At 43.4% G+C, this 22,793-nt stretch overlaps 1 protein-coding gene across 1 annotated transcript in view; it reads left to right on the top strand.

The window, feature by feature from the left end:
* The first annotated feature begins 2,174 nt into the window (after positions 1–2,174).
* The window catches only part of HGFAC (HGF activator), a 43,749-nt gene continuing 23,130 nt past the window's right edge, over positions 2,175–22,793 (top strand). Inside the window, exons 1-7 of the mRNA XM_080591342.1 lie at positions 2,175–2,525; positions 3,986–4,040; positions 5,853–5,949; positions 11,815–11,888; positions 17,323–17,436; positions 18,483–18,614; positions 19,992–20,102. Of these exons, the coding sequence (XP_080447468.1) occupies positions 2,460–2,525; positions 3,986–4,040; positions 5,853–5,949; positions 11,815–11,888; positions 17,323–17,436; positions 18,483–18,614; positions 19,992–20,102 (649 nt within the window). The 5' untranslated portion in view covers positions 2,175–2,459. The remainder of the gene's footprint in view (positions 2,526–3,985; positions 4,041–5,852; positions 5,950–11,814; positions 11,889–17,322; positions 17,437–18,482; positions 18,615–19,991; positions 20,103–22,793) is intronic.

Below are 22,793 nucleotides of genomic sequence, written 5' to 3'. Positions count from 1 at the left end.
CAAATATCTGCAGCCTCCAATGTTCTTCATTCTCATGAAGTCTCAAGTTCCCAATGCCCTGTGAGGTTTCTAAGAATTCAATACCAAAATTGAATCTCCAGTTTTCTGAGTAGCTCCTTGCCAATTAAATATTTCTTCCTCTTAAAAAGTGCTTTTTACAGATTCTAGAAAAAGCCTGACAAAGGCAGGCAGACTTTCTCCTGGTTATAAATAAGCCATAGGGTCACTAATCACTTAACATTATTTAAAAAAAAAAATCTCAAATTTTGCTTTATCTCTGTAGCAGTAAGATCTGCTCAGACACCTCTCTGCTGAACCAATGCAGGCAGTGTTCCTGTAGTAGTTAGGGCTTTTTGGTGGTTCATATCTGTCAGAACCCTGAAATCACTGTTGGGTGATTCAGAGCTCAGAGGTGATTCCCATTACGTGGTGGTGCTCCTTGGGCGGCTCCTGGAAGCAGCCATGGCAACTGCTTGCTTTGATGTCTTCTTTTGCCTTCTGCCTGCAACATCCCTGGTGTTGCTTCTTTCTTTCCCTTGTATTAAGGAACCAGTTTCAGCCAAAGGCTTAGAGTTGTGACTCCCCAGAAAGACGTTCTACAACTCTTGGTTGTAGTTCAGTGCCAAGAGACAGCAACCAGGAGCAGACACACTGAAGGGGGACAAATCATTTCTTTTTCTACTTTCTTCCTTTTAGATATATGAAAAAGCTTTCCTACAACCTGTCTTGGTCACCACTGAAATGTTTTTAGTTCCAGAAGTGGATGGTTTTTATTCTGGAAATGGGTGGAAGGAGATTTTTAGTGTTAAAGAAGCATCTTCCTCCTTCTCTTGCTGTCCAGTCCTCACTCTCTTCTCTTTCTACAGAGCTTTTGGGGACTTTGGATGGAACACCAACCAATGGCTCCCCTCTACCCCCTTCGCCCTCTCCACAATTTAGGAGCCTAGATGCTAAGAGATGTCTGCGAGTCATTGGATAGGAATTACTAGACTGAAATCTAATGACCTAAGTCAAGAATGAGGGTAGGAAGTGGAAACCTGTGTTCCAGCTTTGCTAGGTGTCTCCAGACAGACCAGACTGTCTCTACCTCTTATTTCCTATTTGTAAAAAGAAGAAAAATTAGATATGTTCTGAGTCCATTCTGAAGCTTTTTTAAATTTCAATTCTTCAGCCAACAAACAGTGCATAATGGCATAATCTTTTTATGCTTGTTTGCTCTTTGCTGGATTTTGAAGGAGACGGTCTCAAATTTATGTGGTTCCTGCTGTTTGAAGCCTTACTGACAGTAGGAAAGTTTTGTCTATAATTCTATATCTGCATAATTGTACTAACAAGAGCTATTACTGTGATGACAGACACAGCAGCATGATAGCACATCCAGTGGAAATTCCCTCCAACATGATAAACCGTCATAGAAAAATCGTGCCTCTCAGTCCCAGGGCCTTAATGCCATTGTCGTGTTGGGGTAAAACAAAAAATCATGCCCCTTCCATAGCTGAGCTGGTAAAACTTCAAAGGGCAGAAGAAAACTTAAGCAAGGGCTATGTTATTCCTTCTGCTGCTGTGGCTCTGTGGATTTAGGGTGTGAAGAGGTGCGGTCCCTGATTGACAGCAGATGGCTGGCAAGAGCCTGGAGCACAGGCACAGTTATACCAGCCAAACCTGTGGATTTTGGTTGTGGGGCAAGGTGGGGCTGGAACAGCCTCTGCTGGTGAAATCTCAGTTTTAGCAATACTCTGCATCCCCATTAGAAGAGCTTCTGTGCAGCTATCGTGGCCGAGCACTTGCCGGACAGATGGTTTTGCTCAGGTGGCTGCAGAAGGGAGATTTTTGGTACACCGACTGTTTTGTCAGTGCTGTGTGTTCTCTCCCCTTTTAGTTTTCCCAGTCTGTTGCTCTGCAGGGCTGTTGTTGTAAGTCACAGCTGGGCAGGTAACCATCTGTTAATGAGTAATTCCTCTGTCTGATACTGGCATTGATCTGTTCCATATTTTGCAATGCAATGTCATTTCCTGAGTGGGCTTGTTGGGAGCTCCCTGTTATTGCTATACCATGCTTTTAATTAGCTCGTGAAGGGAAGATGAGAAGTGACTGGGTGCTAAATGATTTCTGTTACAGGCAACATTGGATCAGCTGTTCTGGAGGTGCCTTTAGCCACTTAATGAGCCCAGGGGAGGGAAGGGAGGACACTGCTGTCTATCAGAGAGGGACAGGCACTTTGTAACCTCTTTGCTCCCTGTGGTTTAGGCAGAGTATCTCACTCCATGGCATTCCTATCTACCCACAAAGACATTAATGATTAACGATAAGAGCTCTGCTTACTTAGAAAACTAAAATACCCTAAAGTCAAGTAAATCACAGTGCCTTGCGAAAGCTCCTTGCTGATTCACCCTCCTGCTCCAGCCCAGCCCTGGAAGCTTCCTTCTGCCAGGCAAAACCTTCGTGAGAGGAGAGCGAAGATGAAAGCCTGTGCTGCTTTCGCTCTTGTCTTGGCCCTGGCTCTGAGTGGTGACTGTTTGAGGATGGTAAGTGTGATTCCTCTGCTTTGGAGTGGCTGATCTCCTACGTGCTGCCTGGCAGGATGATGTTGCCCAGGGGCTGAATGAGTGATGCCGCTGGCCAGACGGAAGGGAAGAGTGCTTCGAGTGAAACACAAAACGGGTTTGTTAGATCAGGGCTCGCAGCAATGCTGACTAACCAGGGGCCTGTAGGATAGCTCGTCCCTATACATTTAAAGCAATTGTTCATGTGCATGCTTGCTAGGGGGAAGAGCGAGGGAGAGCAGGGACTACCAAAGTTGTAATACTTTGAAAATGCATCTCAGAAGTGTATTGATGCAAGCAGCTACCTGCAATAGCATGGAAAGAGAGTGCTACCCCACCAGGCTTTGCTGCTGGCTGGTAACAACCTGATGGCAACCATCTCCTCCTATTACTGTTTTTGTGACGTACCCATCAGTGTTTTAAACATGTTTTGTGTCCTCTTTGGGGGATGTCTGCAAGGCAGCTGTGGCACTGCATGGCCGTGCCAGGTTGGCTTTGCCAGTTTGCTTGAACCCCGCTGTGGCCTGGCATCCACCATGGCCTAGTTGCTCAGCTGATAGCCCTCACCCACACTTGTGCGTGTCACGGTTAGTCTCTTATCACCACAAGTATTTCCATAGACATTGTAGGTCGGAGCAGAGAGGGACATTCACGGTGCCTAGGACAAAGATCAGCCTTGGCTGAAGCCACCAGGGACTTCCCAGTGCAGACAGAATTAGTGCAGAGGGCAAGTGCAAAAATTGTTTCTTCCCCAGGACTGTTCAAGCCTACCTATATATCTTAGCAACAGCTTGGCTTTACTGCTTACTTACTACATTTTCTGCACAGCTCTATGTTCGTGATGTGCTGCTTCCTTGACTGCTTTCATTATATTTTTATCTTTCTATGGTTCAACTGTCAGCACCTTTGATGGCAGCAGCATTTTAGGTCTATTACCCTTCTTATTATTTCCTGTGGCTTCAAATCAGCTCAGCCTAGTGTTCTTTGCTTGCTGATTGGCGAACCCAGATAAAGCAGAGGTTGCTTTTTTAGCTAATGTCCCGGGGGATACAGCTAAACGGAAGGAAAAGTCAGAATTTTGACTTTTCAAAAAAAAAAAAAAAGAGATATTATTTGTAGCTGTGAGCTGGCCCCAAAATGCATATATGTGTTCTGCAGGGAAACAGGGCATGTGTCTCTTGGCAGTAGAAAGATAAAATGGAGCAGGGCTTCAGCCTTTTGTGTTTTCCTGGCTTAACAGAGACCTTTCACTAGCCAGTGTTCACGTATCCTGGTTCATCAGGTTGTGCCCCAGCTAAAATCAGGTGCAAATAATGAGATCTTTGCAGAAGAACTGAGAGAAACACAGTTTGAGGGCACCTTGGAAAGCATGTTTATCTGTACAGGATGGTTCCCAGAGTGAATTTCTCTCTCCAATCCACATTCTCTTTTTCTCTTTGTAGCACTACAAATCTGGGGCAGGAAGAGGCTCAAAACATGAGTTCGCTCACCCACAAGGTACTAAGTCAAATCCAATAGGTTTCCTGACAGTAAGAATGATCTGTCTGTCTGCATCCATGCTGCAAGCCGGTAGTAAGCCTGTCTTTGTTTCAACATGAATAAGGATTATGGAATGGTTATGACAATATTAATGTCTGCATAGAGGTGAATCTGGGATTAGCTCAGGCATCTCAGATAATTTCCCTTCAGGTGGGGATTAATGCGAAGGTGCTGATGGGATTTTCATTTTTTTGAGCTGGTGTGACTTATGTTTTCTCACAACATGGTCAGGCTGTAGATGTGCAACTCCCTTTATTTTAATCAGAGCTGTGTCTGCCCTGCACTTTAAAGTACATGAGCTCTTTGTATGTAGGGGTTCAATTTCTGCCACAGTCCTTGATCTCTGTGTGAGAGGAGGGTTTGAGTACCATGCAATTTGCTGCACTGCCTTTATTTAGATGTCACCTTAAAAATCAGATGTCCTGGCTGTGTGCAGGCATTGCAGACTTCCAGTTTTAAAGCTTTTATTGCCCTGTGCTTTTGCCATTATGGATTATATGAATTGGACCATTAGTGGTGCCTTTATAGCTTAGAACAGTCTTTAGCAACCTATGGGATGAAATATGTCTTCTGGATGGATGTGTTTTCACAACTGTCCTTGCTACATGTAACGGGAACTATCAGGCAGCTAAGGTAAATATCTGAACATTTACCCAATTCGTTCAGATAATGAAAACCAAGTTTCAAAAAGTGATAGCAAAGGGTCTTGTGGAAGCTATTTTGCAGTGGCAATGCAGAAGTGTTGGGGTGACTGTAATTCCAGTTGGCCAGAAAGGGCTAGGACCACAAGGCTGGGTTACTTTATTCCATAGTGCTAACAACTGGCCTCAGCAGCTCTTTGAGATGATATGTCAGGGCTTGAAAGGGTTAACAGATACTGCAAGAGTGTGCAGGAGCTCCAGCCGTGACTGCAGGGTAAGCTCAGGACGTGGAGCGATTGCACGTCGTCACCAAGAAATGGAAACATGCCGTGCTGCAGGCTTGGTTGTACGCCCCATTTCTCACCTACAACAGCGGTTGGCTTCCCATTCATGCTCCTGGTTCTCAGAATGGATTGCTTTTAGTTTAATGGTTAAATAAGCTCTGACAGTTTTCCATTGTCTTTTATTATCTTCAGTCTCTTTCATTCTCAACACTCATCTTGAAGGATTTTTTTTCTGTTAGACTCCCACCACCCATCCTTACAAAACTATCGCTGACTTGGCAAACGTAAAACTTGCCCTTTTCAGACACCAGTCCCACTGATTTATCTCCATTTATCCCAAAGGGATACAGAATTATCCATCACCCCCTAACCTTTCCCCACAACCTTTAAAACCTTCTTTCCCCTGGCTGTTTCTATTTCAGTTTGTACTGCCTGGTGCCTTAATTGTTTTAAACAGATGTTACAAAGTGAAAGGTAGCCTGAAAGGATACTACTTCAGAAATCAATTTAATGTGCTATTACAATACTCCGTAATTAGAAATGAAAATTGCGATTAATGAATATAATTGGCATTTGCTGTACCAGAAATTGTAATGTATTTTGAGCTTGAAATGATCTGCGATCTTTACCACACAGCCCATTGCTCTCTGTTGACTTAGTCATTATGTAGGATTTTTGGCCTCTTCTTATGCAATGGAAGTTGCAAAGACACAGAATCCAAAGCGCAGCTGAAAAACCCGAAGTTACCTATCTTTACAATTTCATATAATAACATACAATATGTATATATACACCTATGGGCTGGTGTTCAAGTGCATGATGAGGTTTTTATTCTTGTATTGCAGTGTTTACAGAGGATGGAAATTTATGCAAATTTCCTTTCCGGTATGGCGGAAGGCTTTACCACTCTTGTTTATCAAATATATTTTCCCGAAAGAAATGGTAAGTTAACATTGCTCACAAATGAAGACAATGTTCAAATGAAAGTGTCATGCTTTTAGTATTTTAATCTTGTTTTTGTAATAATTAACATGGGGTCGTTCTTGTGCCCACTGAGGGCAATGCTGTTCCTCTGCTGATACTCATGGTCCTTGGATCAATATTCGTGCACAAAGGGGGGGATGAACCCAGTTTTGGGGTCCCCAGGGCCACATAAATTTCAACAATTGCAGAAATGTTATTTTCCTTGGCCTCAGATTGGAATTGTAATTATATCAGTGGGAGAGCTGGTACAGAACAAGCCAGCATGAGGAACTACCAGGTAGCAACCCTCTGCTGAAGGCAAAGGGAGAGATACGACCACCTGTAAGAAGTGACACTCTGTTAAGGAATTGGTTGATTTTTGTGGGCTGTACTTGTAGTGCAGCAGGGACAAGCTGATTTTTGAAGCTGATTTTTGAGGGAAGTTGGCTTTTTCCCCATATCTCTAATTTCTATTCTGATTGGCACCAGGCTCCTTTTGCATGGTGCATTATTCCTGAGTAGACATTTATTCTACTAGTATGTTTAAGACCAGGTCTCCTAATTTTGAGCAAAGGTTGTACTTTCACACGTGGAAGTTGTTAGTATTCGTTATTCATGTAGTGTTAAGGGCAGTCAGGTGGGAACCCTACTGCAACAAGCACTGAATAAACAAGACTAACTTGCAGACAAACCTGTCTAATGAGTGTATTAACAGAGACCAAAGGCAACAAAGCAGAGAGTATATGGGCACCACTAACGTAAGAAAATATGCACAGATGACCTATGTGAAAGGCACATACATACACATTTTCAGGATGAAGATGCTTTGCAGAGCGTGTATTGCTGGCCCATGTGGGACAGAACTTGCAGGTTTTATGTTGCACTAATTTTTTTTTAGGATCTTTATTGTCTTTCTGATGGCACATCTGTTTCAAGTGCAAGGGCTGGTGTAATACAAACAACACAACATGTGTTGCAAATGGACACAGAGCTTCAGGTTAGGAGAGCATATCTGATTGTCCTCAGCATCCAAAGATACAATCCAGACAAGAAACACCTCAAGGATTCAAGAACGTCATCACTAAAGGAAGGGAACTGGAATAATTATCTAGTGTGAAACCTGTCCTTGGTGGACTGCAGCCACAATGAGCTTGACCTTTGGACCCACTTAATCTCACACAATGTTTAAGATGAGTCTTGTTAATACGTGACACTCTGTGTATTTGTTTTTAGCCAGTTAGGCTACAGAAATGGAAAACCTGTGAATGTATGGGATCCAAGGTTAAAGCATACTTTAGAGCTGACCTTGGACACTTTGCAGTTGTACTTCCTATTTTTTTAAAAGCCATTTACAAGCGGGTAGATGAGGAGGGCAGCTGGAGCTGTTTGGTTTTGACAGGCCATTTAACCCCATGGCTGACCTTCTGGCTAGTGTTTACTCTTCTTTCATAAGATAAAAGCAACGCAGCGTGTGACTTTGGGCACACAGATGCCAGGAACAGAGCCCTGAGGAACAGTTGGGAAATGTGCTCTGTGCATGTTTGTGTGTGTTGGCACCAGCCCACACAGGGCTGATGGTGAAGGACTGGTCCCAGGGGACAGACAGGCGAGGGCAAGGCTCAGCTCCTTCCTGCTCCTGTCTGCCCATGAGCTGCAAGCAAGGATGGAGATGGTGGGAGGCTGGGAGCCACCTGCCTCTTGGGAATGAGACCAGACTGGGAGAAATTGCTCCTTTTTAGATATTTTGCTTAGTCTGCAAGGGTTCTCTGTAATAATTGGCTTTCTGTGCTTGATCAAGCCCAAGAGAGTGCTAGAGTATGCACTTAATGAGTACATGTTCATACTCCTCAGGTCAAACCTTAAGGCATGACTCAAGGCCAGACTTTATACCATGAGCCAAAGCCTGCTTCCATTGGCTTTAGTTTTGTTACGTGCATTCTTACACTACCTATGGCACAGGTATCGTGTGCTAACCCATCATATTAGGTTTAATAAAAAGACAGTCCTGCTTCAGAAAGCATTTAAGATCAGTGTCTATCTCAACACAATGCAGAATATCTCACTTATGAAAGCTGAGATGTTGATTAAAAGGACTGAACGTGGTAAGAAGATCAGACATGACCTTGATGATTTCTAGCATTAAACATTTCAAAATAAGTCAGAGTTCTGACTGCAGAAACCTCTCCCTACTTAACTCTGAGTGCAACAAACAATGTTGTATCTTTATAAATATTTATCGAAAACACAGGAAAGGAGACATAATAATTGCAGTATTCAAATAACAAACTTCCTTTAACAGCATCCTGTATTGCATTCCCCTTTAATTATAATCTGTTTTCACAGATAAATTCCTATTTAGCATTCTCTTACCAGGTACTAAAGATGTCATGTAAATTTGCCTTTTGTGTTAGAGGAAAAAAAATTAGCTGGAACTGGTGGTGAAGCTCATTCCCACCTCCAGAAACAAAGCAGTGTAGGGATGGACAAAATGGGGGTGAAAGTCCCAGGGACATTTGTTAGAGCAAATGCAGTGGCTGGTCTGAACTGTGACTGAGCCAACCCTGAGGCTGCAGGGCTGCTGCCAGCACCCTGTCCCTTTCGCCAGTGGTGGGATGAGCTCCCCTGAGATCCTGCTCAAGCCCTCTAAAGGGGGCTTTTCGGCCAGCTGGCAGAAGGCAAAAGGTAGTGAATTTCAAGCTGGAAAGTTTATGGCAGTTGATGAAAGGAGAAGGACATCCTGGGTGAGCCAGGAGACACCAGGCATCAGGCTTTTGTTTCTGCTGGTGCTGGTGGTGGTTGCTTTGGTGGTTCTTGGCAAAGTCAGGCCACCTCTCATGGCCAGGGCAATGCCTAAGGAGGCCAGAGGGAACCTCCGTGCCTCAAACACAGTGATAGCACCAGGCATGACACAGAGCTCTTTCCTTGCACCTATCTGGCTCCAGCTTGGTGCTTTGTATGGTCTCCAAAAGGTTTTATTATTAAGGCTCCCAAAATACTCCCAATGGGTAAAATAGCCCTTCTTCCATTTGTTCTACCTGTCAGTTAGGCCACATCTGTGATCCACCATTTTGTCTGCCCATTCCTGATTGCATTCCCATGTTGTTTATCGCACATAGGTTAAAGTGTTGGTTTAATCAACCCCTAGCAGTGTTGTGCTACTACTGATTCTGGTGTAGTTCAATATCTGTGTATTTAAGTTTTCACTTTTTCATTGACAATTTTATGTGACAGGCTGATGTAAAGACATTTATTATCCCATAAATTTTGAGAGTGGGCATAAGTAAAACCAGCACAAAGAAATAATAAGCTGATATTGGCTGGTCTGCCTGCTGGAGGCAACAGCCTGTGAAAAACCAAAATGTTATCACATTTTTGGAAAACCTCCCAGTGAATAACAGATATTAAAAAGGGAAAGGAGGGAGAATAGTGAGGTAGCTTTGAGGATGTGCCTAGCTCCCAAACAGTAAGAGAAACACGGTATAATATGTAAAGCTTATACAAATGTGCAAGAAGCCTGGCACTGAGGAGGCAGCCCGGCTGCCCAGGGCAGGATCAATGTCTTCGTAGTCATTGTGAGGTGATAGGGAATGAGGGACAGGTTGTGAAGAGCTTTAGGTGGGAGGATCAGTGGGTTGCAGGAAGCCAGTGGAAGAAGCAATGGCAGGACCTCTTACGACAAAAAACCTTTAGGAAGAAAAAAATGGAGTTCTCTATTTGCTTCTAACTTGGCACCTGCTGGACAGAGTCCAGAGAGTATTACTTTTTGTATAATTTTTCCCCCTAATGACAGGAATTTGCTCAAATTCATTATGACAAATACTCAGTTCTACTTTTAGATGTATACAGAACCTTTTTCATTTGCCTCCCCCATGCTGCTAGTGTAACACCACTCTGCTAAATCAATAATTATGTCAGTCAGAAAACTCTCCTTCCCCGTCATTACTGGCACAAATGAAATGTTAAGTCTGAGGCCATTTTGCCAACAGTAACACAAGTAGCACACTGCTGAGAAGCACTTAACTCGCTGTGATCTTCATGTGCTGTAGACCATCCTTTAAAAGAGTACGATGATCCACTTGCCACCAAAAGAGCACAGGGAAATTTCCATTAACTCCCAGCAGAATTGCATGGACCTTAATGCCTGTGAGAAAGCAGTATCTTTAAGAACGTGTTATTTTGCATTAGAATACTAAGCACCTTTCTTTTTATGTACCTTATATGATTAAGGTCACCTAACTTAACATACATGGCCTATTCAGTCGCTCCATAGGAACCAAAGCATTTTAAATACCACGTAGCATCTAGTAGAAGCAAGGTAGGGCAGTTAAAAAAGCAGATGTGCTCTACAATAAAATTTTGACCTAGCTTGTGGGGTCCTAGGGTGGAAAGATAATTTAATACCACAACTGTTCAATGTATGATGAAAATACAAATAATAAAGCCAGATTATTTGACATGTTAAATAAAGCAAACTTCTATTTCTTCCAATGCCCTGTAGCTACACATTTCCCTATGTGGTGACAGACAGTACAACTAATATTTATTACAGAACCATAGAACCATTTGATTGTTTAGATTGGAAAAGACCTTCAAGTTCATTAAGTCCAACCATTAACCTGACCTACCGAGCCCTATCACTAAACCATGTCCCTAAACTGTGTCCCTTACTGCCATGTCCAGTTAAGAAAGATATTTTGGTGGATGGAATATTGGGACAGGATGTGGACCTTTGGGGTTCAGCCTCGGTTCAGTCACGCACTCCCTGCATGACCTCAGGGAAACCTGCAAGTCTACCTCTGCAAGAGGGGAATATGAACTTAATGCTCGTGGGAGTGCTATGAATTTTGGAGGCAACAGACAGATAAGGGCAAGAAGAGTGCACAGACTATGTGACCATCAAAGTCTGGATGGATGGTGCCTTGGTAGGGTTCTCACAGGCAGTGTGGGGTGCAGGATTCAACGTGCTGCTCTGCAGAAAGCAGAGGGTTTATCCGTGCCTTTGGAAACCACCCATACGTCAGTTATTTCCTCATTTTGTCAGGCAAGCTAAAAATTAGAAATACTTTAAAGGAACTGAGTGCAAAATATCTTTGCTGCTGCAAGCCAAGAGAAAGTCCCTCTGCGGACAGTCTCCTGCCTCCACAGTTTATTAAAGGTAACTGGCAGGCATCAGAAATGGGTTGGGTCCTGTTTGGCTAGTTCTGTAATGAATAAAGGAGACACAATTTATTGGCTTTGGTTTTGGTTTTTATTTCTGTCTTTTGTTTTCTAATCTTAGAAATGGAAAGCAGATTCTTTTTTTTTCCTTTTCTGGAGGATTCATTGGGGATCTCAGGTTCTGCTTCCACATCTCAGTCTGTATTTAGTTTGATACAGATGGGGCAGAGCATCTTTAACAACAACAACAAAAAGGCATATATTTTCCTCTGGTGTTGAGAGAGTTTGAATGAAACAGATGCTGACTAGGAAAAAAGTATGAATTTACTTATCGCCAAAGAGCAAAGGCCATGTAGTTTCAATGTAAAAATGTATTCTCGGTCTTTCTGGACTGAGAGCAAAAAGAAGGTGCCTGGCTATAATGAAGCAATGTTTTGAGGGGCACAGTGGTCTGTAGTAGCCCTAAGCCTGTGAACCCTCATAAGCATCTTCTTCTCTGCAAGATCTTTATTTAAAGCCAAAATTCCCAATATTCTGTGCACAGATTGCTCCAACAACAGCCAGGGTGAAACAACTTCCCATGCTTGCCTTTCATTCTCTGTGATTGTGAGGGGTCCTCTTGCTTCATCTGGTGCAACATCCACGCTGTTTGAAGCTGCTCTAAGCTGCATCTCTAATTCTTTCCAGGTGTTCAACAACACATAACTACGACCGCGACAGGAAGTGGGGGTACTGTAAGTTGTTGTCCAAAGAGCAGCCAGGTAAGGCAAGCTATTGCCTAGTCACACCATTTACCTGCATCCTACTTTTCCACCTGCAGTAAGAGGGGACAGTGCCTTCTGTGAAGCTTTTATTTGGTGTACACAGAACAAGCCTTCACACTAACCATTTCTGGGGTCTGTCTGTGACTCTGCATGACCATAGCTGTGAATTCATAGCCATTGAATATTCATAACCATGAGGCTGTGAATATCACAGAGTCTTTAATTCACTGTTGACTAACCTGAAGCCATGGAGAGAAATTATGGCAGAGCCAATATGGAAATCTGAGCTCCTGCTAAGCACAGAGGTGATCATCTCCTCCTCCCTCATGCTTTGGAGGTGCCTTTTAGTTTCCCCCTCATCTAATCAGCTACATTTTCTGTCTCTCTGAGCATTAATTTTTAGAAGGTACAGAAACATTTCACGCTGTGTACAACACACAGCCATGACTTTACAGCTGTCCTGCCTCAAGATCTCAGAGTAAGGAGTAGGCCTTCAAAACCAGGCTTCCTTGGGTTATGGGCTGCTTCAGAGAATACAAGAGGACAGATGCTTCATTGCAGGAGAACTGAGGGAGAAGGAAAGGGTTATTTAGCCGAGCAGTGCTACCTCTTCATGTGGATCACCCCACTCAAGTGCTATGATTACCTCATTGTGAAAGTCTGCCTAAAACGAGAAGCCAAGATCTGTGGTAAACTCTCCTTTCTATCTAAGTCACTCCTAATTGACACAGTGGGTGAAATCACCACGTCCCAAGCATTCCTGTGAGGAACGTGCATCCCTGTCCTCAGCGTTACCTCGATGGCTGGCCCCTGCATGGCTGTCTCCCCAACTTCATGGGCTGGCTGCTTGGGGATCTCATTTGGCAGCATCTAACATTCATTTTGAAGCATCTAACTCACTCACTTTGTAGGAACATACACATCTAGTTCTCAATTTATACAGTGACAGAGCAGTGTTGAAAAATCAGGTGTAGCACTGATCAGACTTGATGCCCTGTGTCTATTTTTGGATCTGTGTTTAAATGTTGATCATGTTCCTCTGTTCTCCTTGATACTGCTTTCAGATGTGACCTGTCTTGTTTAGTCTGTGGAATCTGGCTGGACAACCTTGCATGTTCCCTTCTCACTTTCAAACAAAGGACATTTTCTGCCATCCCCTTGCAGGGATTTCTCCATCCCGTCAGGAGACTCATTGTCAAACATATTACAATCTACCAGAGCACTTGAAAAGCCAATGCTGGCTGAATCATCCTGAGAGTCTCAAATTAAGCAGTACGCAGCATCATCATTTAAAACTTAACAACTTTAAATTATTTTCCAGCCTGGCTTTAAAACAGATCAACAGTAGATCAGAGACAAATGGCCTAACCCAAAACAAGCAGCAGTGCATGTGCCTTTGTAATGCAAGTGTGCCAGACATGAACACAGACTTTATAGACAGTTCATGCTTGCAAGAGTCAGGTCATGAAGGCTCCACTTCCTTATTCACGAGTGCCTTCCCAGAGTGTGAAGTGTTGGAAGCAGTAACTCATGACTATTTTAATCCTCCAGTGAAACCATGTCACAGTGGTGTCTGGCTGATGGAAGGAGGCTGTTTCAGTGACTGAGGAAGCAGCTCTCCAAGTCCTGTGCTTTGCATTTCCATGTTAGTGAGCGTCCCGGCAGGCACAACTCAGGTCCAGCCCCACCAGTGATTCTTCGGCACCTGAAAACTGCCCCTGGGCCCTACCTAAAGTGAATATAATAGGAGGGTTCCTGCCCCTCTCTTGTCTCTCCCCAGCCTTACAGTGTTTATTTCCACCCTCCATTTCTTCTCAGGACTTATCTTTCAGCCCTTTTCCATTTCTCTCTGCAGTCTTGGGGGTAGAGTTTCTGTTGTGCTGTTTCTTCACTGCTGTGAATGGGTCCCAGACCACCCTGGCATCACTTGCTCCTCCTATGCAGAAAAACACAGGGCTTATAGGACATGCATCCTTCTGGGACCCAAGATAGTCCATTTGGCCAGGGTGGGGCATCCATCCCCAGTGGAGGATGGATTTGCTGGGGAGCCCTCCATCTTCCCCCTTTCCCCACTGCTCCTCCAGGGGTTCCTTGTGCCACCTCTGTCCCTCTCCCTGCCCATCACTGTGGTCCTGGCAGCCCCATGAGCAGCTGTCTCCAAAGTGAGCAAACCTTTTGGGACTCTCCATCTCATTTTCTGCTGTTACTCTCTGTAGGGTGGTTTGCAAAAAGAAAGGCACCTCACCAGCCTGCCTCTTGATGAGGGCTGTCAGCGTACTACAACTCCAGTAAGGGCTTGCCTTGGTTACTGGTTCTTCTCCAGAAAACAAGAGTTATATGTGTGAGAGAGAAAAGGAAAAGAGAGAGAGGGATGGGATCATTGCTGGCTGTTACAAAGAAAACACTTTATTCCTAGAAGCATTAAGGATTTTGTAAAATTAAATATAAAAGTATTGAGATGTTTATTTATTAGCATAGTTCTATTTTATTTATGTATGTATGTATTTATTTCTTTAATATATTTTTTTAAGCAGCGTGCACTGTATTTGGACTTGGAAAAGGTTTAACAGATCATCAGCCATAGGTTAAAGAGTAAAGGTTTATGTTGAGGTCTAAAGGGAGAAGTGGCAAAATGGCTGAAGGGAATTTCAAGCAAAGGGAGGGAAGTTCACTTGCTGGGGAAAATAACTGGGAAGAGGGCAGGAGTCAAACTGAATAATGCTGATCTTCTAAACATGGAAAGTATACCATTTTATTGTGAAAAGAATCCCATTAATCTAACCTAATCACACTTTTGGGGGAGTCTCAGCTGCTTTATAGGCACACGAAAAGCAGTAAAAAGTGAAATTCTGGGGGGAGAAAATGTCCTTGGCTGAGACACTGGTGAGAAGTGTGCAAACTGGGATGGAAAGGATCAAAGGCTGAAGCATGGACTCTCTCCAGGCCCAGAATGCCCTGTGTACGTGGGGAGTCTACTTGAACCCATTGAAGCTGCTTACAAGTTAGTGTTAAGCAAGCATTTGAGGCATCGATCCAGAAAAATACTTCTGCCAACTTCCAGAGAAAGTTTTACCAACAAGCCTTTAGCTGCAGGGTGAAGTTAAGCTTGGGTATAAAGGCTCTGCTGGAGGGAGATGTTAGCGCTGCGCAGTACAGAGCCAGAGCTCACAGAAACAACACCTGGAGCGCTTGTTCAAAACCCCCTGAAATTAGCAGGAGCTTTATCGCTGCCTTTGGGAGATATTTGTTCAGGTTTCTGGAGGATCTGCCTTTCCTGCCCCGGAAATCCTTTGGAGAGCTTGTGTAGTATCCGCCCGAGGTGAGCACCTTCATGGACATGGGCCAGGCTGTGCATGCATAGCTCATATATATATATATATATGTACAAGTATATAGGCATAAAGGCACAATGCCCCTATGTATGGGACCTCCAGATCCTGGGCAGTCTGTTAATATTACTGCTCTGCCCAGGCTGCTGAATGTCTGGAAATCTTGGACGAATGGCCAAAACCCTGATTTGGAAAAAAATGTCAGACAGCCAGACACCAAGTTCTTTTTTAAGAGATGTTTGGACTGATATGGAAAGAAGAATTAGAGAACTAGTGCTGTGTGGGCTGCGCAGGCAGGAGGAAGAGGCACCACTGCAGGGGGGGCTGTGAGGAAGAGCAGCCCCTGGGAAAAGTGGGTGGCAGAAACAGAAAGTTTTTGTGGGCAGATACGGTTAGAAAGGCAAGACAAGGCTGCTGCTCATTCAGCAGAGCCTCAGAGTGGTGAAGCTGAAGTCAAGGTGACTGCTAGCAAACACAAAAGTGTTTTTCCCATGAGAGTGGGGCGGTAATTCTCGGTGGCTTTAGACATTGGCTGAACAAGCAGGGACTTGGTGCTCCCTGGTTACTGGTGGGCAGGATTCCTTACAGAGAGGTGTGACTTGTCTGTGTGTTTAGGAGCACCTCTCAGAGGTAGAAGTTGATCCTAGGCTCCAGGACAGGAGGGGAGGGATGCGGAATAGCCTGGGGAAGTCTGGCAGTGTGTGGGTGTGATACAGTGAAGGACTCAGACTGGAAAGGAAAGGAAGGGATGGAAATGCTCTTTGCAAGTTTAATGAGGGTACTGGGCACTGCTGCACCAGAAGATGGCCTGGAGACCAAGTCATGATCTGGAGTTGACGGGTATAGAAAATACAGAATTTGCCTTTGAGGAAACATTACATCATTACAAATTTCATAACTATCAAGCAGCATGAACAAGAGAATCATCACTGCCTCTACTTGCTTTCCCTTGATGTTATCCTGGAGTGAAACTACCAGTGAATACACCCAAGGCTGGTATTTACACCAATTACACCACTCTGTCCTGAAGTAAATATTTTGGTAAGTGCAGGGGAACCTTCACATTTACACTGCCATAGCCAAATTCAGGATCTGCCTTTCGTGCTTCACCTCAGCTCTGTATGCGTGTGCCTGTGTCTTCATACGTTACCTCCCATGCTTAGGATCACACTCTAGCCGAAGGAGCACTCGGATTGAGTATCTCTACAGCTGTTCTTGTAGTGTTGGACTAGCTTTAACAAAAAGAATTGAAATGCAAACAAGCTGTTGGGCCAGTGCTTCCACAGGTGTAAAATGTGATGTTGGTTGACTTCAGGGGAGATACAGACGTGGATACTGTATGGAATCAGGAACTCCAGGTGGCCAGCAAGACTCACAACTTTTGCTTTGATGGAAGTAGAGCTTCCATCGCAGGGCTAAGAGTCGTCCTGGTGCACCCCCTCCTCTCCCAACCTATTTTCCCATGATTTAGAAAATTCCCATACAAACAGATACACAACTCCGGTCCAATTCAATTTCATTTGGCCTGATATATTTGGATGTGCCCTTGTTTTGCTTCAAAAGTTTTTTCCTTCGTTCCGGCTGTCCTTTCATTTCAGACATAATCCAAAAATCCATAGCAAATTCCTCCGTCGAGGTTCGTCCTTCATGTCATTCGAAAGAGAAGATGCATAATCCCGGTTATTTCTGTTGAAATTTGAAGCATGCAGGGCGGTAATCCGGGCAGAGGCAGAGCTGCAGCCTTCCCTCCCCAGAGCAAAGGCACAGCTCCATCTTGTGGGCATTCAGCCCATCTTCTTCCTCACCATACAGCTTCATGCGTGCCTGAACCCACCACCTTGGGGCAAGTTACTCTGGTGGAGAAGGTTCAGCACAGCGGTTTGCTCTCCTTTTTAAAAAAGCTGGGTAAGTATAGCTGCTCTGGAGCTTAAAACAAGAACAATGTGAATTGTTTGGATAAACACCGTCTTAGATTCATAGGTGGTATTAAAACCACTGTGCATCGAACCAGAATGGTTAAGGTAACCAAGCCGACGCCTAACACAACAAAGCACGGCTTATCTGGCAGTCATTAACAGCAGCTTCTTATGTGGCCTGCCTAGATTACTGCGCAAACAGCCCTTGCCAAAATGGAGGGACCTGTTTTCTCGCTCACGGCCATAGGATGTACCACTGTGCCTGTTCCGAGGAATTCACGGGAAGGGACTGCCAGATGAGTAAGTATCTTCTTACACGAGTGTTACAACATGAAATACGAGCAGTAAGTAGAGCTCATTAAAGTTTGCCTAATGAAAAGGTAGTGCTGTTGTGATGGGAGAGACCACTGCAGCATGGATGTTTGTGTAGGCGGATTTCCAAATGGTTATGACAGACAATCCATTAGTGACAGGACAGCTGAAAATAGCTTGATTATACAGTTATAAATCCAAGCATGCTCTGAGCCAGTGAGATATTAAGTTATGGGAAACACAAAGAGCCTCTTCCCCTCCCTTTGCTGTTTTTAAGATTTAAATATCACTTACATGTTTGGAGAACACTAATAATACCATCCAGTAGGTAGGGCAGGGAGACATGAAAAAGCAGCAGCATTTCAGGTGACGCCTTACCCCGATGCATATGCAGACATGGGGCCATTTCAGCTTCTCCTGTGATGTCAGCCTTACACCTGTGCAGCTCCTCCACCTTCAGGGGAGTCATTCCCAAAGGTGGAGGAGAGCCAAGGTGAAGAACTTTGCTTGGGTTATTTCTCCAGTTTTGTGGTGGTGTCACTCCCAATTTACTGCACGTCAAGAGAGGAATTTGGCTTTTACAAGGGCTTTCAGTTACACTTGCTGTTGTTTAATAAAGGCTTTTTCCTGCAGCTCTAGACTGTCTCCCAACATAAACAAGGATGCCCTTTTCAGTGTTGGTGCTCCAGTGTCTCCAGCATAGTCCATCGCCTGTGACTGACACCATAAAGTGTGACAGACACAGTGATACACCTCTGATTTTATTTTTTTGTATTTGCTGACTGAACTTTTGGGAGGGCTAAAGGGATGCTGTCACATTCATAGAGCTTTAGGAGAAAGCCACCTCTGCCTTGATGTCCTTGGAGCTGTGGCTTAGGGCAGCCACACCTTGGAGGCTGGCTTCTTTGAGAAGCACCAGCTGTCAACAAACATACATCAATTCAACAGGAAAAAAGGGAGAAAGGGTATGTGGTGCTGCCTCCTGCAAGAAATAACCTCAGAAAGCCTGTGATATTTTTTAAACTGTGTTTTAGGGAAATGTTTTGACAACAGTCTCTATGAGTACTTTGATGTGGGCATGACCTGGTCCAGAGTCCAGCAAGGAGCTGTGGAGCAGTGCATGTGTGTGGACGGCCAGATCGAGTGCCAGAGTATCAAACACGAACGTAAGCACACTATTTTGTATTGCAGCTCTTGACCTGCATGGTGTGGGGATAAATGATAGTAAGGTTATCAAAGCCTGAGTGGTGTTACCACAGCCAGGCTGCTATTGCAATTCACGTGCCCTCCCCAAGAGTGTCGCATCGTTCCATGTGTGAGCAATAATGCTGACCCAGGGAATCACTTTAGTGTGTCCATCTTTATTGAATGAATTAAGCTGAATTTTAGTGACAAGCCTTAGTGTTGTCCTTGACGGGGATTCAATCCTGAACTGCGGTGCATAGGAATATGCAACAGATGATACAGTAGAAGTGCTGAAATTTCTGACTTTTCTCTCTTCCAAAGCTGTAACATGCCTGAGAGGCACACCCTCCTCTACTCTTTCCCTGCGCACCTACAATTACTTGAAGTTGCTGTTTCCTCTGAGATTTCTTCCCAAGCCTATCCCAGTGTGTTAACTACCTGCCTCCAGGATCCCATTGCCCTGCATTGACCCCAGAGTCCCCATGACTTTAGGCTCAACATACCCATTCCCAGCCAGGGTGATGCTTAAGTTGTGAAGTCTCCACCTTGTTTTGGGCTCTCAGGTGCCAGACAGAGTTGGCCAACTAGCTGCAGGGCATGTGCTCCAGGTTGTCACCTATCTGGTGAAGCCATCATGGCACCTCCCTTTTGAAAAGATAGATGGTGGGAAGCAAAGCAGTATGCCTCATCTCTGTGTGTGCTCCAGTATGGCTATTGTGTTATTCAGTCCGGCTGACTGTATCCACCCCCCTAGACTCCCAAATAACTTAGAGTACCGAGTAAGCTTCACAGAAGCCCTTTGAAGTAAGTAGGTGCTTTTATTCCCACCTTACAGAAGTGGAAATTGAAGTATGGAGAGAGTTGGTGGCTTTTTAGGACACTGGGAGTTCTTGGGAGAGCTCGTAAATTCTATAGGACTTCATATTTCCTTGTTGGACACACTAAATATTTGGCTGAGCTTCCTGCTAGATACTTTATGACAAATTTCATCACAGCTCAGTGGCAAACTTGGAATTGGCAGAACCCTCTGTACAGAACAAAATGCTAATGCCAGCATCATCACCACTGGTAATAACAGTCACCACCCCCTTTTATCTATTATTCATTAATAATATTTTTCAATAGCTATGCTGACATTATCCAATAAAAGTGAAAGCAATGAGACAGACCTCAGTGGGCAGAAATCAGCGTAGTTTCCTTTTCTTCAATTCATATCAGGTGTAGGTCTGAGATGAGTAAAAAGGAAAACCTTCCCCAAAATATATATACAGGAAGAAGATGTACTAAATTAAGTTAAAATGGACTGATTCTCTTGAATAGCTTGTATCTTTGATTTGATCTTTGTCTTCTGCTTGTAGATTGTGTTCATGATCCTTGCATGAATGGTGGAGAATGTAAAATGATTACCTTCAGTAGGGAAATCGTATGTGATTGCAAAAGAAATTTTGTAGGAAAGTACTGCAATATTGGTAAGTATAAGAACGTACTGGCGGGCAGGGAGGTTGGAATTTTCATGTGCGTGTAAGCCTAGGGATTTTTTTTATCTCTTTGTTGTATTTTACCTTTGCAGACATTTCTTGTAATAACAGAACAGTCATGTAGAACTTCACAAACAATTTTTTAATGTATTCCTCCAGTGTAAAACATGACACACTCTTCTTCACTGAAACACTGCTTCTAAAAATATTTGTTCGTGTCCTTAACTTTATGGAAAATTAAACACAGAAGTTTTAATCTAATTACTCACGTCCATAAAACTAAGTGCACATGCCCATTTTGTAGGGTCAGGGTCACAGAGCTGTTATCCAATACAAATGCTTCCCTGCAGCTTCAGGCATCTTGCGCTGTCCCCTCATGAAATAAGGAGTTGTGCTCTGACAAAAGCTAGCAGCTGGCTATATTTGGTAGCACGAGGCTGTTGTGAGATGTAGACAGAGATAAATGTACACCCTTTGTTTGGGTTATTTTGTACTTCAAATTAATATCACATTTAGCTCTGTACAGCTTACCTAAAAAATCCTTACTTGTACTGGTGGGTCAGGGCAGAGAAATCTGCTCTTTGGTGTCTGTGTGCTAGCTCTATGTTGCTTCTTATTTGATGCTGCATCGTTTTTGGTATAACTTCCCTGCAGAAGATTTAACATTTCTCACTGCAAGGGTTACATCTCTTTGTAAAGCTCACCTGAACACTAAATCTTAATTTGTATCAGTGGCTACTTTTTAAATACCAAAGATGTTAGGCATAATTTGTAATAGACCTGCAGTCATACCAGCCTGTGATCCCACCGACTCATTGGCTGTGGCTTTCTCAGTACATAAACCCCAAGACTTTGGACTAGATTTCATCAGAATCTAAGACAAGTCTCCTGGCAGCTACAGTGGGCACCTAGTTAGTCTGACTGAGTGCTTGAGTTAAAAAACAAACAAAAAATGATAGCACTAATATATAAGTTGGTATCTGGTATTCTTCTCTGTTATTCTGGTGGTTAACAAATGGTGCAGCCATCTATTCAAACTGGAAAAAATCCTCTTGGGAGACCGGCAGTACAGCTAGAATAACAAATAACAGGAAAGAATTGGCAAATAGAATGGTTTATGAACTGGTCCTGAACCTTCATTCACCAGATACCTGATTAATCATGTAAAACAAGTTTGTGACTCTTGGAAGTAGCTCATTGTAGCTCTGTTTTTATCCTTCTGTTGCCCCAGTGAGATTTTTCCTGGGCTTTGCTGCTGCATAGATTTGGATGGCAGGACTGCATGTATACGGTAACATAATGTATAGGGCAAAAATGTATAGGGCAACCTAACATCCTGGGGAGGACTGCACACTGCTTCACATGAAATCACTTTCCAAATTCCTATTTAGTTATCAACTTCCCATGGCCAGAGCTGCAATGCTGTGCGTAAACATCCACCCAGCATGGCTGGGATTGGGAATGTCAGGATGGCAGTGTTGTAGCTGTAACACTGGTTTCTGTCAGACTAGCTCAGAACTAGAAATAAGCAGGTGCTCTTTGATTACTTGAAAATAATAAAAGCAAACATTTGGTTTGCTAAACAAATGGCTTTAGATGCTTACAATCCATCTGCATTCAGCTGCCTAACACCCCCACACGAAACGGGTACTGAAGGATTGTGTTTGTGTGTCAAGGGCTTACAAAGAAGTATAAAAATGAAAAAAAAAAAAAAAAAGCCTCTTTGCCAGGATTTAGTCATTCTAAATAAATGCAAATAAATTAGTGCTGGAGTCTACTGACCTGATAGTGCCACCACACAAGGGTAATGTGTTCTAAAGGGTTCTTTTTTAGTCTTGTAGTTTCCTTTGTCTCACAGGACTGAGTTGGGAGGTTACACTTTAATCTCAGTAGCCTCTGGTTATAATGCTTGATTCAGAGAAAGCTCCAGTGTCTCTAAAATTTACTTTATTCTAAATTGTTCATTTGTAGAGGCAACTTTAAACCCAAGTTGTGATGCAAAGATGCCTTAAAGAAAGAAAGAAAGAAAAACAAAACAAAACTATTTAATGAACAATAAATACCCCCAAATGTTATTGGACTGTGATGTGACTGAGGTCTCTGTGATGTCTTCTGCCCTTGACTTCAACAAAAAATAACCAATCTTCATATATTTCTAATAGAAAATCAGCTAATTTATCTTAGCACCGTACGCACAAATATAAATAAATGCAGTGCTATCCTGGGTGAGATCACAAGTGTAAGTATGGTTGTGCCTTGAGCACTGGCAATGTAGAGGATAATTAAGGAGTAATGTTAGTAGCAGGAAATTACTGAGAAATACTTCCGGTCTGAGGAATTTCTCAGCAGACCACTGGACATTCATATTTAATAGGCCTTTACTTGTTTTCCACTGAATTCGTCTAAACTTTATAGAACTTTATGCTTTCACCTTTCAGAGCATGCCATGACAAGAAGTTCCAGAATTCAAATAGATGTGAAGAGAAACAGTATTTTCTATTGTTAGCTTAAAACCTACTCCCTGATAATTTCATTTCCCCCCACTTTGTACTGTGAGTAACAGAATAATTGTAACTTCTGTGATTTTGCAGGTACCTATTTATCTATCTGTTGATGGTCTCTTTTTCAGACTATGGGGTCTTGATCACAGCTTAAAATCATTTTTGACAATTTTTTATCATT

This window comes from Anser brachyrhynchus (assembly GCF_964034855.1).
Source record: "Anser brachyrhynchus genome assembly, chromosome: 4".
NCBI classification, from domain to species: domain Eukaryota; kingdom Metazoa; phylum Chordata; class Aves; order Anseriformes; family Anatidae; genus Anser; species Anser brachyrhynchus.
Note: the sequence above shows the minus strand (reverse complement) of the source record. Positions and strands in the feature narration are given on the sequence as shown.